The 14978-nt window shown below is 44.4% G+C and overlaps 1 protein-coding gene across 1 annotated transcript; it reads left to right on the forward strand.

Annotated features, from left to right (window-relative positions):
* Window positions 1-1498: 1498 nt before the first annotated feature.
* Window positions 1499-13025, forward strand: LOC310757848 (uncharacterized protein C3orf18). Its single transcript, XM_083603595.1, has 5 exons — window positions 1499-1651; window positions 4155-4560; window positions 5363-5388; window positions 5748-5877; window positions 9172-13025. The coding sequence occupies exons 2-5, from the start codon at window positions 4327-4329 to the stop codon at window positions 9241-9243; spliced, it is 462 nt and encodes a 153-aa protein (XP_083459721.1). The 5' UTR covers window positions 1499-1651; window positions 4155-4326; the 3' UTR covers window positions 9244-13025.
* Window positions 13026-14978: the final 1953 nt, after the last annotated feature.

Genomic DNA, 14978 nt, shown 5'->3' on the forward strand with positions numbered 1-14978 from the left:
GCCTTAGAGAGGCATGGAAGACAGGGACCTTCAGTCCTGGCAACTGCTCCATAGGGGCAAGACCACTAGTTTGCTGAGATCACTAGGTCGAGATGTGTGTTTGTTTCCTTGAATAAAGAGATAATGGAGATCTGCTTCCTTTATTGCTGACCTGTGTCTAACTCCAACCCTGATAGAGTGTGCCTTTGTGAGTGAAGTCAAACTGTTGTAAGGTTACAGCGCCTGCTGTGGCAGTAGAGACCAATCCAGGAGATAGTTATATATATTGTAGCTGGGGCAGATGAAGGTGTCAGATTGTGCTGCTACAGATGCATCATGGTGTTTCTTCTCTCTGTGCTCCTCCCAGTGGTCATTCCCCTTTGGCCACTGCTGTGGATTCACAACCTGACTGTTTCCAGGTACTGCAGGGATTCCCAAATGGCAGGGTTGATGTTGCTAGCCTTCATGTCACATTTGCATACATCTTCGTAATCCAGAGTTGTTCTGCCAGCAGGCCTGATGCCTGAAGCCAGCTCCCTGTAGGGGATCCTTTGGGATCCTGTCATCTTCCATTCTGTGGACATGACCAGCGTAGATATCTGCAAACATGCTGGGAATGTGGGCTTGAGAGAGCACTTTTTCTTTGATATTCTGTCCTAAGTAGATTTAATTTGAGAACTGTTAACTATTTCATAATACTACTACTAATAATCACATACTGGTTTTCATAAAAATATCTAGAAAAACTAATGCAGGTTAGTAGCATCACTTTGCTAACTGAACTGGGCCTCAAGCCACTTTCTTGTCACCCTCATTGGGGTCTCAAAGGTAGAGGTTTGTCAATAAATAAATAAATAACTGAAGTGGTTTTGATAATGGACTACATGCATGCTGAGTGGAAGCGCAGATCCAGCAGGGGGGTTCAGACAACAATGAGTGCTGCGTTTTGGGTGGGGAGGAAGCATCCCACTCCCAGCATTTGATATCTTGCAAGAGACAACTGTAAGAATCATGAGATGGAGCCTCTGAGCATGGGCAGAGCACCCACCTCTCAAAGGTAGTTAAAACAACAGCAAATGTATGTTGCACACGTTAAAGAACCCGCCACCCCCCCAATTCCACACATACGCGTTTTCTTCATTGCTTTATTGTTAGGGAATTCGAGGATGGGTTTGGAGGCGCGCAGGCGGTAAAATACAGTCCTGTTGAGTAGGCAGTCTGACTAGTCGAGGACCACTTTGCACTAGACGATGGATTTGTCCCGGTCAAGGGCACAGCAATAAGGGGCAGCTGCCGAGAAGAAAAACCCTAGTAGAGTTTTCACCGGCTCAAGCGCCTGCTCCCTCGCCCTGCCGGGCACGCGAGCTTCCTTCGGCCGACCGCGAGACGCGCCCGGATCCAGGCTTCTCGCCGTTCATCTCCAGGGCTCGCATTGCAGCCCATCTCTTCGCGGTGGCATCTCCCCGCTGTGAGTGACATCCCGGCCGGCCAATCCCGAGCCACAGCGCTGTCCTCTACAGGCCAATCCCAGGGAGAAGGGGAGATCAAAGCGGAGCATCAAGAGGGCCGGTGACAGGAGGGAGGGAGGAAGGGCTTCACCCAGCATCTCGGGAAAAACAATGGCAAGTAAGACCATGGCAGCAGCAGCAGCAGCTCCTGCTTTCCTGTGCAGGTAATCCGAATAGCAGCAAAGCCCCCGGAGCCACCCAGTCTCCCAGCAACCAAAGCGATGTGCTGAGGTCCCCAGCCTAGGCGGCCATTGCATGGGAAGCGGAGAGGGGGGCAAGAGTCTTCCACGTCCAGCACAAGCGCCCCTGGCTGGTCCTCATCTCTTTGCCCTCCTCGCCAGGGCCACTCTCACAAGTTGCAGACGGGGCTCCGCCAGAGTGTCAAAAGAAGGGGGCGTGGGGGGGCTAACGTCTCCCTCCCTCTTTGGCCTCCGCGATCCTGGGCTGGGCGGGGGGCTGCATTCCCAACCCAGGCAGGTCAGCGTCTCCGGGACTTGCAAGGGACCCGGGTCCTCCTTGCCCGGCGATCGCCTCCGTAAGTGCTGGTGTCATCATCATGGTTTTGTTTAGGCTGCTGCTAACGGGGCCCGGCACGGCCACGCGCGCCCGGCAGGGAGCGAGGAGGTCGGCGCTGACCTCTTAAGCAGGCCACGGAGATGGGTGGAGGCGGTCGGGAGGAGCGCCAGGCCAGCCAGCCACCCCAGGAAAAAAACCCCAAAATCATTCTCGGTTCCCTGACATCCATCATGTGTTGCACCTTTCCCTCGAAGGCTTCCTTTCGCTGTCCTGGTCTGTCACATTGGAAATTGGGGAAGTGGGACGGGGAGCTGGATTTAGTTCAGAAGTGGCTGGGAACCGACTCATCCCTTGCAATAAGCAGAGCTCTGCCCGGACAAAGTTTCTCTTTGACTGTCTTTCTCTCTCTCTCTCTCTCTCAGTGCTTAAGCGCACTTCCATGCAAGGCCCCAGCCAAGCGGGCAATTCTTCTTGAGGTTCAACAGGGCCTTTGGGAATAGGGGTAAATAGCTCCCCACCCACCTCCACCCAAAAAACCCAGGCTGGTCTTGTATAACAATGATAATCAATATTGGGAAATGAAAATCCGTTTGCATGTTTGAGCCACACAGTTCTCACTACAGAGCAATTAAATAAGTGAATGAAAAGTCGGGGTGGAGTTTGCTTTAGAAAATAGACTTCTATATAAAAAAGTGTCCCAATGTTCTTTCCTGGTTTCCTTCATTCTCATGAGCATGCTCCTCTCCTGGGAAAAGAAGGACACCTGAAGTGATGGGGAAAGAGTCCTAACCACATATGAACTATGATGGGTGAGGTTCAAAGTGGTTAGGGCTACTTAGGGATGTGATATTGTGGTCACGGTTGAAAGTTCTTTAAAAATGTCAGCTCTGATGACAACTCAGCTGTAGCAATATTAAGGTAATAATAGTGTCTGGTTAAAAACAACAACCCTCAAGGGTTAAAATAAAATTGAGGCTGTTGCAATGCGCTGCACATTTACGAGAGAGTAAGTCCAATTGAACACAGTGGGACTGCTGAATAAACATGCATAGCACCTGAATGCTGGCATATATGTGCAGGGTGAGTTTCTAGTTTTCTCATTTAAAAGAAAAGCATGGTGTGGCAGGAGGAGGAAATGTAAAAAAGGGGGCAAGTGCATTCTAGGAGCTGGAAAAGAAGAAAGGTTTAATCATTAGGAACTTTTAGCACAGGGAAAAAAGGCATTTCAACGGCATTTTTTTTTAAAAAAAATGTAGTAATAAATACTATGGAGTGCCCAGGGATAAAATATAACTGCAGTCTTATGCCCACTACCTCCTGTTGGGAGAAGATGCCATTGAACTCAGTGAGACTTGCATACGAGTAAAGATGCCTAGGGTTGTACAGTCATTCTCTTAAAATTCAAGAATTCGTGCTCTTTCATTAAAACTAACTTAGCAACAAAAGGAAGTGCTTCACACAATGCATGCATGTAGTTTGTTTTTTGAACTTAACATCACAGGATATTGTTATAGTGAGAATATGTTTAAATGACTTGATTCAATTCAGGAGAACCGATCTGTTGTTAACTAAGTTTCATTGCCAAAAGTGCAGTAGTAAGGATTAATAACAGGCATGGGATATTGCTATTGAGTCTTGCCTTGAAGGCACCTCAAGAACTGTGCCCTTGTTGCTTGTCCACACTCAAGTCCACTCACATGATACTTCTGTAGGTCACCTGACTAGGCCATGTGAGATTTCAGAAGGTCAGCTGGCCACCTGGTGAGTTACTTGATACTCAGCTAAACTTATTTCTACTTTATTGACTCACATCTATGTTTATAGCACATGCCACCATCCAGAAGGCTTGAGCTGAGTAACTATAGTATAGCCTTCCTAACAAAACAGAATGTTCAAATTAAAAGAGGAATTCATTGAGACTAGCTTCTGGGGAGATGTGCCTAGGATTGCAGTATTAGTGTTTTAAGGTGGTTAAGAGTTTGGTTCAGGTTTCAGCTCAACCATGAATGAACTGGGCTGGTCTTAGGCAGCTCTCCCTCCTCAGCTCTTCATCTATAATATGGTCCTAAGAATACCAGCCTAATTTATAGGGTTGCTGTAAGGATACCTTGGAAGGTAACGACTGATTTATCCTTTCCCCTCTATTGCTAGAGATTAGCCAATAGGACTTCAGAAGAGCAAGGGAAGAAAATGCAAGGAAAGAGCTTTCCCATCAGGCTTCTTGACTGAAGAGGAAAGGAAATGCACTTTGCAGCAGAAAAGTAAGAACTTGGTTGTTCAAGACATCAACCAAGGAGAAGACAACCAAAAGCTCTGGCCCAAAATGAATTATAGCACATCCACTGCAAACACTTTGTACCACAGTGGTACTCGCACTTCCGAGCCAGACCATGGGATGACTGTGGACGGGGCTGGATCAGAAACTGCTACGCTGACCCCTGAAACCAGCAGCTTTAACAGCACCAAAATTCCAGATGTGGCTGGCAATGGTTCTGGCATGGGGACCATGCTGCTGTCCTTCGGCATCATCACTGTGATTGGGTTGGCTGTTGCTATGGTAAGACGGTGTCTACCATGTGGTTCCTACGGGAGGGCTGCAGATTGCTTAGTTCAGGAGCTCCACTATAATATTTCAAGGAGGGTACAAAAATGCCTAAGGCTGGGCTAGTCCTTGGGTGCCAGTCTACCTTGATCATATATCAGTTTAAATGGCATGGCTTTTCACCGAAGGACCCTGGGAATTATTTTCTCATTTGGGTGTTTAAAATCCTCTGTTAGAGATCCCAAGACACCCCCTCTCTCCAAAAGCACAGAACTACCATTTCCTAGGAAAAGGGAATAATTATTAAGTCTAGCTATAGGGTTGGCTTCAGAGAGGAAGTGCAAGCCAGTGCATGTCTACTCAGAAGTAAGTCATGTTGCGCTCAATGGGGCTTGCTCCAAGGTAAGCATGTGTATAGGGTTGCAGCCTAAGGTTGCAACCCCATTCATATTTTCCTGAGAGTAAGGCCCGTTGAACACAGTGTGACTTACTTCCAAGGGTTGCACTGAAAATTAAGCTGCAATCCAATATGGGCTTATTTGGGAGTGAGGTTTCTTTTGATTATGCATGTCTAGGATTGCTCTCTTAGTTACTGAGTTACCTCTTACTGAGGTAAAGTAAACTGGGTTTCCAACTAGTTCTTCCTAGTATGCATGAGTGTACATGAATGCCCCAATCCTACACCTGCTTTCCTAGGAGTAAGCCCCATTGCACTCAATGTAATTTTGCACTCCAAAGAGTATACAGTACTTGTTTTTCCTAGGAATTGGTGTGAAAAGGTTTCTCCAGTACTTACAACAACTTTCTGCTTTTCTAGGTTTTATATATCAGGAAGAGAAAACGGTAAGTGCTCCTTGCTGTTGGTAAAGCAATGTTTAGAGACTGATTGTTTCTGTATTTGAAAATCTCCTGTAATGACCTCTGCACTTAGGCAGCAGATACTGAACCAAGCCAAAGACTGTACCATTAAAGCAATCTTATACATGCCTCCTCAGAAATAAGTCCCTTTAAGTTCAATGAGATTTTTCTCCCAAGTACATACGTATAGGATTTCAGCCTAAATGCAACTTTGGTGATGTGGTCCCTGCTCAGAGTACTTAAATTCTAAACGGTTGCTGAGCAAAAACTGGAACGTTGATGTTCCTGCGCAGTCCGATAACTTCACAGTGGTGGAATTTTCACTGTCTGTTTCCCCTCTGTAGACTAGAGAAGTTGCGACATCAGCTCATGCCCATGTACAACTTTGATCCTGCTGAAGAACAGGATGAGCTGGAACAAGAGCTGTTGGAGCATGGCAGAGATGCTGCTTCTTTGCAGGCTTCACAGAATAAGGTAACCCCCCCCCCCGACCAAGGCATTGATAGTTTGGTATCTTAAAGGGATATTGTGATCATCTCTGCTTGCATGGCTCCAGGCTAGACCCACATCAGGTTAGAAGATTTTCTGTGCTGCTTTTCCTTCTGAAGCCATGACTCTTTTTTTTACATAAATTTTTATTAATTTTCCAACATGTATTAAGACACAATACAACTGACAATACATAAACATATAAACACGTATAATTTCATAACCTCTTTTTCTTAAACCTTGTTTCAACAACTTCCCCATACCTCCCTTTTCTGCATCCCTGTTTTAAAATTTTCCAGCAACCCCTAATTTCAATTACTTATAATTCACTTTCTTTAATCCTTTTTCTCTTACCCAATTATTTGTCACTGCAATTCTGTTTTACATTACCCATAACATTTTAGCACTCATTAATTTTACAACAGTTCTTAAGATAAACTTTAAATTTCTTCCAATCTTCTTCCACCGTCTCTTTTCCTTGGTCGCGGATTCTGCCAGTCATCTCGGCTAGTCCCATATAGTCTATCACCTTTGTCTGCCACTCTTCCAGCGTGGGTAGTTCTTGTGTCTTCCAGTACTTTGCTAAAAGAACTCTTGCTGCTGTTGTAGCATACATAAAGAACGTCCTATCTTTCCTTGCCACCAACTGGCCCACCATGCCCAGGAGAAAGGCCTCTGGTTTCTTATGAAAGGTACACTTAAGGACCTTCTTAATTTCATTATAGATCATTTCCCAGAAGGCCTTGATCCTTGGGCACGTCCACCAAAGGTGGTAGAAAGTACCTTCAGTTTCATTACATTTCCAGCATTTATTATTGGGCGTATGATAGATTTTTGCAAGCTTGACTGGGGTCATGTACCACCTATAAATCATTTTCATAATGTTCTCTCTTAAGGCATTACATGCCGTAAACTTTATACCAGTAGTCCATAACTGTTCCCAGTCAGCAAACATAATATCATGACCAATGTCTTGTGCCCATTTAATCATAGCTGATTTAACCATCTCATCCTGTGTATTCCATTTCAACAGCAAGTTATACATTCTTGACAAATTCTTAGTATTGGGTTCCAACAATTCTGTTTCTAATTTTGATCTCTCCACCTGGAAGCCAATTTTCCTGTCCTGTTTGAAAACTTCATTTATCTGGTAATAATGAAGCCAGTCTCTTACTTTAGACTTCAATTTCTCATAATTCTGTAGTTTCACTTTTCCCTCCTCTTGTTCTATAATTTCCCAATATTTTGGCCATTTAGACTCTTTCCCCCTTTTTCAAAGTACATATATGGGATTGGAATTTGTGATCAATTTTAGTGCCAAAATTAAAAGGTTTCTGTAAGTGATTATGAAGGATTAGCTGAAGTTATTGAAACAATATGTGTGTGCGCACATACACACAACTTTCTGATTTCAATGGGAGCTGCTCTGAGTAAGTGCACAAAGGATCGCAACCTCTAATGCTAATAAAATGAACTGAGTGGAACCTGAATGCAGGAGACACCTGGAAGATTCATTTGTTCAGCTGAACTGTTTAGATGGTAGTTGTAATGGCCCTATAATCCTTGTCCTAAATGTGTGAAACTGCTTTTATACTGCATCAGACCATTGGTCCACATAAGCCAGTATTGCCTACTCTTGACTGGCAGTGGATCTCCAAGGCTTAAGATACAATTCTTCAGACATAAGTTCTTTAAGTAGAGTTTCTGGGATTGAACCTGGCATTTCATGCATGTAAAGCAGGGGTGATCAGGCCTGCAGGATCTCCTTTGGGGGGGGTTGTGTGTGTGTGATTTTTTTTTTTAATTACCAGCACTCTGAGGTTTCCCAATGACAGTTGGGTGTAAAATAGTAACTCAGGCCGGCTGGATGCTCAGCCCAGGAATTTGCGATCAGCACCAGAACCAAACTTGCAAGTTCTTTCACTCAAAAATACATGCCTGGTTCCCCTCCCCCCCCACAAACATTTGCAGCAACATAATTTGTGGGAGTAAAGAGTTTTTGTTGTTGTTGCTGCTGTTTCACCCTTGAGAGTACTAAAACCTTGCTAATCTACTGCAAATAGGCAGCAATCATCCATTAGATCCTGACCTACCTTCTGCCTTCATTTAATGTAAAGCATGTATTGAAGTCAAGATGATATAGAGTGGAACCTATATTGGCTGCAACTCTCAGAGTTCTGTAAAAATAATGTTGTGTTAAAAAGTGACAAGGGAGAAATGCTTCACAAATGCTCAGAAGAAATCTTTACTATTGCTCTGCATGCTTCAAATTACCATAAGCTTTTGCATAGAAACAAGTTCCAGAACTGAGCCATGGCTTCCGTAAAGAAGGAGACGAGAGGAGAAGCGTTAGCTGATCTCACAATGTGTGTTTGTTTTCTCTTCACATTTTCTCTAAAAGCTTAGCCAGCGGGAACAGGAGGATCCGGTATGTTTCTGTGCAGGTGGCGGGAATGGAATAGAGTAGACACTTCTCTTGTACCTGAACCTATCCTGTAATAGATCAGTAGAGAAATCCTGGTAGCTTTGAGAAATTTATCTTGGCCGTGATCAGAGCGACAATCTCATGCCAGCAAAGAACCTGTTCACATTCACATTGATAACTAAGGAGATTACGAGCTACTGGTTCAGTGTGATGAAATCAGTTCTGCAATATTATAATTAAAAAAACAAACAAACAGCTTTTGAGGCAGTTTAGCGGGATTTTAAGCCAAAGTGGAACATGCTTAGAAATAGCAAATGGCTCTGGTAGGCTTGGAGCTGCCCCTGGCTATAGGGTGGTAGTGATTGGGTGCCACCAAGTGGGGGTTCTGAAAAGTCAGAGGAGGGTAAGGCTACCTCCTTACCCACCTGGCAGTGCCAGCTCCTTGGGTCCCCTTCCTGACAACACTCTAGCGAGGCGGGTACTACAGGGGCCTCTCCTAGTGTGATTTCCTCCCTATTCCAAGCCCAGGGCCATGACAGTAGCAGTTACAACACCTGCATTCAATTTTTGCTTCATTTCTCCCTCCCTGCCCACCTGGCGTTTTTCTTCCCCTAACAATATTTGTTTGTGGACAACCACTTCCTGCCACCCAGGCCACCAGAGAGCAAGAGATTAGTTGTGTGTTTATTTTTACGATACATGGAATCTGGCTCACTATTACTTCTGTCATAGGATTGCCTATGAGGGCAACATTTTACAGGTCCCAGAGAAGCAAATGAGGGTAAAGTACACACAAACTCCTTCTTAAATCTGTTTCCATCACTGTCTCTTTCTGATTTCTTTTTTTGTTACAGACAAATCAAGGGGTGCTCCAGAGACCTAGTCGCCTTGTGTTCACAGATGTTGCGAACGCCATCAATGCATGAGCAGTGCTTCCTCAGTCCGAGAGGCAGGAGGGTGACACCAGCCAGCTAGCAACTTGCCACGGACAGTGACCATTGATTCCAGCTGGGGGAGAAGGTGCCAGGAACCAAGGTGAAGCCTGTCGGGAATCTGTTGCCATCAAGAAGCTACTTCACTCAGAGCTTGATTGGTAATGTCAATACCGAGCTGTGTGTGCTGAAAAGTGCAAGGTTATTTGAGATAAATTGATAAGAACATGCATTGTGACAGGCTAGAGTTAGGAACGAGAGCATCAGTTTCTAAGGCCTTCCTCCATTGGGTTGTTGTCAGAGTATCCTAATGTCAGAATCTTGCAGGTTAACCCAATCCACTCCATGCAATAGACTCCCATTCTCAGATATGTGGGTGCATCTTTCTGGCACTGGAAGCCTGGGCAGTTGTCTCTGTTATCTGGACTGAAGCCTATATTATGATGTGCACCTGGTTGTCCCATCTCATGTTTCATGCGCATAAGAGGCTGACCTTAAGCATGAGCACAAGGTCCAGAATTTTCCTTGCGACCTTCTATTAGATTTCTCCAGCCCAGGTACTCTAGCTAGCTCACCTTGAGGACCATTTGCAAGCTGATGCTGTAGAGTGTGGCTTCTAGAAGCTGGGGACTCTCCCATATCAGAAGGGCTACCTCTCATGAGCACTTAACTAAAGGGAGAGTCTTAGAAGTAGGAGCAGCAATATGTAACTCATGGATTTTGAGATGATTTATCCCATCCTTCTTCAGCCAAAGACAGTAAGCCTTAGCTGAAGACCTTTGTGTGCACATGCATATTCTTGCATATACTTAATCAGATATGGGTTCATGTCCATACAGAACTGTTAAAAGCCTGATCTGTGTCTGCCACAGGATCTGCATTCAAGGTTCTTTTTGCATTCTTTTGAAAATATTCAAGAACATTACAAGAAAAGCAAAAGGCGCAGGACAGTTTTGTACATTAGGTTCTTGTTCTGACCTGGCTCTGTGTTCCATGCTGAAGATATTCCAAATTTTCTGATAGTTACTAAATCGAATAAATCCTACAATGCAGGCAAACCTCAGTACATGTAAGTTAACACAGTTTTATTTTATACTCCTGGTCGAGTGGGGAGGAGAATGTTGTTATTTATTTATATATATTAAGATAATTTATATCCCAGCTTTCGACTAAAAATAGAATGCTCGAAGGGCTCGGGGTGTAGAATGCAGATTTTGTTTTGCCCCCCCCCCCTATTTTCAGCATAGGACCAAGGAAGAGAGGGGATTACCATTCCTCTGGAACAGCCTTTTCCAATCAGATGCCCTCCATATGTCTTGGACTACACCTCCCATCAGCCCCAGCCAGCCTGAGGGCTGATGGGAGTTGTAGTGTGAAACATCTGCAAAGCACCAGGCTGGCAAATGCTGATGTAGAACACAAGGGAACAATAGTGATGCTGATGTAAAGGGTCGTGTGCTGAGCAAAGAAGCCCCACACTGTCTCTGCTGGGAGCTCAGGTTCCTTATGAGTTAACAGGGATATTTTGGGACACTGAAATTTTCTTTTAGAATTGTGAATATGATAGTTTTGTTCTCCTCCCCAGTGGTGGCTTACATACTCAGGAATTTGCAGTAGCAGCCAGGTGCTGCGTTAGGTCAGTCTTTGTGGTCTGATGATGTCTATGCCTGTTTCCGAAATCCTCTTGATATTTACGTATTTATTAGATTCCTATCCTGTCTTTCCACCTCCACGTTCGAGGAGACAAACCAAATAGCCATTACACGAAACTGCTGTAACAAATCAGTCAAGAAGCATCAAAGTAAAGTACAATCAAAGGGACAGTGTTTCTTGATGGAAAATGGGAGAGCCTGGTTTGGACCCTCCTGCTGCTGGCGGCTGGTTGTGCCCTACAATGTCATTAGTGTACAAAGAGAAAAGCCGAAGCGTGGGCAGGTAAAAAGCCCTTCTGCCATCCACAATCACTGTGCAGTTCAGCATCATAGCTCCTTGTACTCCTCCAGATGTTTTTGACGACAACTCCATCAGTCCCAACCAGGATGACTAATGGTCAGGGAGGATGGGAGATGGAGTGAAGCATAGAAGGGCCACTGTGCAAGTATTGACATTTGTGGGCATCTGTGCACTTTAGCGCAGGTTCCGAAGCTAACCACAAACTACTTATTTATGTGTGTGCTGCTTATCAGGGCAAAGGAAAGTGTAGTGCAGTATAAGTAGGATTTCATATTGAAGTGTTTGTGGGGGATGAGAGTATCCTGGCTGTTCTCTTCTGTGCTCCCAAGGGAGCTACAGCATCCGAAACGCACTTCTGTCACCTTCTTCGGTTTCCATTGGGAACAAAATGGGAAGCTGGGGGGAAAACGTTAGAGAAACCTCATTCCAATCCTTTAACCTTCTAACCCCAGTTTCTCTTTCCTCCCTTGATAGAATTTTTTTGCTTGGCACACTTGTTTCATGCAAGAGGCAGGTTGTGATCATGTAAAGCTGGATCCATATGATAGATTTGAGATGCTCTGCTGTCATGCAGATGAGTAAGTGGCCTGACATATGCAGAGCGGTACTGTTGATGTGTTGTCACTGAATGTGCCCCCCACCCCTGGCCTGTGCATGCAAGTTTGCCACTCAGGTCTTTTCTAGACCTGTAAAACGTGTGTGTAGAGGTGTATAATGCATATGACTGGCGACGTGAGTATATAGTGTCAAACTCCATGAATTAGAACTTTGCAATCAGTGTTAAGTCTCCCTACTCCCTATGTATCTTCTTCACTTTTGGGGTGTATAATCACATTGGATCATGAAAACTTTCTCATTCAATGATCATTTCCCGAGGGCATTCACACAAACACCAGTAACACAATTCCCTCCGCCAGTCCTACTTGACACTCCTTTTGAAAGAAAGAAAGACTCTCAAAAGATTCCAAGGGCTCAGCTGAATCTACAGTTCACAGATAGCTTTCACTGTGACTTCAATTTCCATTGCAACCCAGATCTATAAGACAGCAACCCTGGCTGGCATTGATGGCATTCAATAAGGCTGTAGCTTATAAAGTGAAGTATCTTGAGGCATTGGAGGTTGGCAGTAAGGCCTCCAGCACTGAATTATCAGGTGGTTCGTTAGCAGGCAGCAGCTGCTACTCAGAAGTTGTGCACCACCCTTTGCCAACCATAAGTTTTGGACTACAATGCTCACCTACCCAGGACAGTATATCCCCAAAACATTTGGAGGGCACCTGGTTGGCAAAGGCTGCTCTATTCTTTGCAGTGCTGGGTTTCTTTTTCTCACTGACAGCATTGGCTCTTTAGCATTCTCATCACTGAAGCAAAAAAATAAAATAAAAAATGACTGGAAAATGAAATTTGTTTCCAAAGGCAACAATATGCTCCATGAAGTGCCATTAACTGAAATCCTTGCAATTCTCAGGCACTTGAAAACATAGAGGCTGAGTGATTAACTTACTGCATATTTGGTAGAAACGTGCACTTTGATCATAGGCTGTTTCTGAAGGGCATGCTATATATAGTATGAATGGTTCTGGAAAGGAAATGGGATATTATTACCAGTTCCTTTCTGCCCTGCATCTGGAAGGCTTTCAGTAATGTAGTGCTGATGGCTTCACTGAAAGGGCAGTGCAGGTATTTGTTAGGCTTGTGTACCATCGTATTCTTCGAATGCAATAGCCCTTTCTTACATGGTACTTGGAAGTCTCTGCGTAATGTAGGATAACCATTGCAATATGTTCCTGTATTTGAAACCTTATTAAAATATTTATGTGAAACCAAGCGTGTGTTTTACTTGCTCTGCTTGCTGATCCTGAAGAGTATTACTTGGTAAATGGCTGTCAATGTTTTGTCTGGTATGTGACCGCTTTCGGTAGTAAACTCATAGGGTGAAAAACAGTTGGTGTCCTTGTGCTTATGGGAGGACTTTTGATTCAGCAGAGATGTATGCTGATAGGAGGGGAGATAATTCTTGCTCTATTTGGGACCCACCAGGATGGCGTGGAAGGTGGCCCCACAACCATCTGGAGGAAATTTTGAGGTGCACTAGTAGCAAGCATGTTTTTAGTCAAATTCAAAGTGCTGGCTATAAGGTCTACACCAGCAGATCTCCTAACCTGCCCCACTACTTAGATCAGCAAGGTTTGGGGAAACACAAGAGAGAGAGTCTTTTCTGTGGCGGCTCCATGGCTCTGGAACACCTGACCAGCTGCTCTCCAGAAGGCTACCTTACTTCAGACATTTTGGAAGGCCTTGGAGTCCTGCCTGTTTTATATGGCCTATTCATAATCAATGAATTTTGGGGGCTGGTATTTTTTATTTGAACTCCCAGACTTACAGAAAATATGTTTTGGATTTCGGCCTGAGTGTTCTTTTATTGCTTTGGGAGAGAGTCTGTAGAAATGTTTATTCTGAGTTCTTAAGAATACAAGCTTGAAGAAGGCAGTCTATATACATAATTTAAAACAAACAAATAACACTCAACAGGAAGCCTCAGCCAATCCCAGAGTCCTGCCATGTGTCCCTCTTTGATACTGTTTGCTACAGTCATGTTTTTACATTTTAAGGTGTACATCTAAAATTGTAAGGCTGCAAGTCACCTCTACATATTTCACGGGAACCATTGACTCTGTGCTGCCATAGTCATTCCTGTCTTTTGCATCCCATCTTCATCATACGTTGCCAATTCAAATAGGCAAAGCTCAGCTACTTTATGATGTGCAAATGTCCCACACTCCCACTGTGCTTATCACATCTTGTACGAAAGCACAAAGTCCAAGAGAATTAGGAACCAAAAGGTGGTGTTGGAGATACAGGCTTATTAACGGAGAAATCAAAGACCCCCGCCCCACTTCCCACATCTAAAGGCATAATCTTTCCCCTCTTTTTTGCTCTATCAGTAGATCAGTATCAGCTGTCAAAAGCTCCCCAAAATTTTTTAGACCTCAGATGAAACAGATCCTAGCTTTTCTTCTGCATCATCTCAAGCAGTGATCTTCTGAATAAACATAAACTCAATTTTCTCAGCTGTTTCTGGCCTGCTGCATTTCAAAGACCTTATCTTCATAAGAAAGTCCAGGGATCTTTGAGGTCTATGCCCATCTGAAAATGCGGCACATCAATGAGGATAAGGCATTCAGGATTTTACAAACAGCAGTGTGTTAGGGCCATGCTGGCTGGGGATGATGTGAGTCCACAACATCTGAAGAGCAACAGCTTCTCCCACCCTGCTATAAAACTGTACAATAAACAAAAGCCTATGTATTTGGATTTCTGTTTCTTTAACCAAAGGGTGGGGAAATCTGTTGCCCACTGCATATTGTTGGACTACATTTCCACCATCCCTGATAATTGTCCTTGCTGACTGGGGCTGATGGGAGTTGGAGTCCAACATCTGGAGGGCTATAAGTTAGTGACCCAGATCACCTAGCTGGTTCAGTTGGGCTGAAGAATTGCAGTGCCCCTCTCTAGATGGCGCTGCAGCACAGAAAACAATACATTAGCTGTCTCCTGAGAGTTGCGCTGGTGCTGTAGGACCTAGGCAACCCAAGTCACTTTTTCGGATCCCCCTACAGTGTGATAAATATGTAAAAATGACCTGTTCTTACAGATCAAGGACTAATCCATTTCTTGAGGAGGAGTCTTCTTACAGCATGATGCACCATCCCAAAGCTACATTTGCTCACAGAAGGGTACACTAGCAGGTACACTAGACTTGCATGGCAATCTTT

This window comes from Podarcis filfolensis (assembly GCF_964270895.1).
Source record: "Podarcis filfolensis genome assembly, chromosome: 2".
Taxonomy (NCBI): Eukaryota; Metazoa; Chordata; class Lepidosauria; order Squamata; family Lacertidae; genus Podarcis; species Podarcis filfolensis.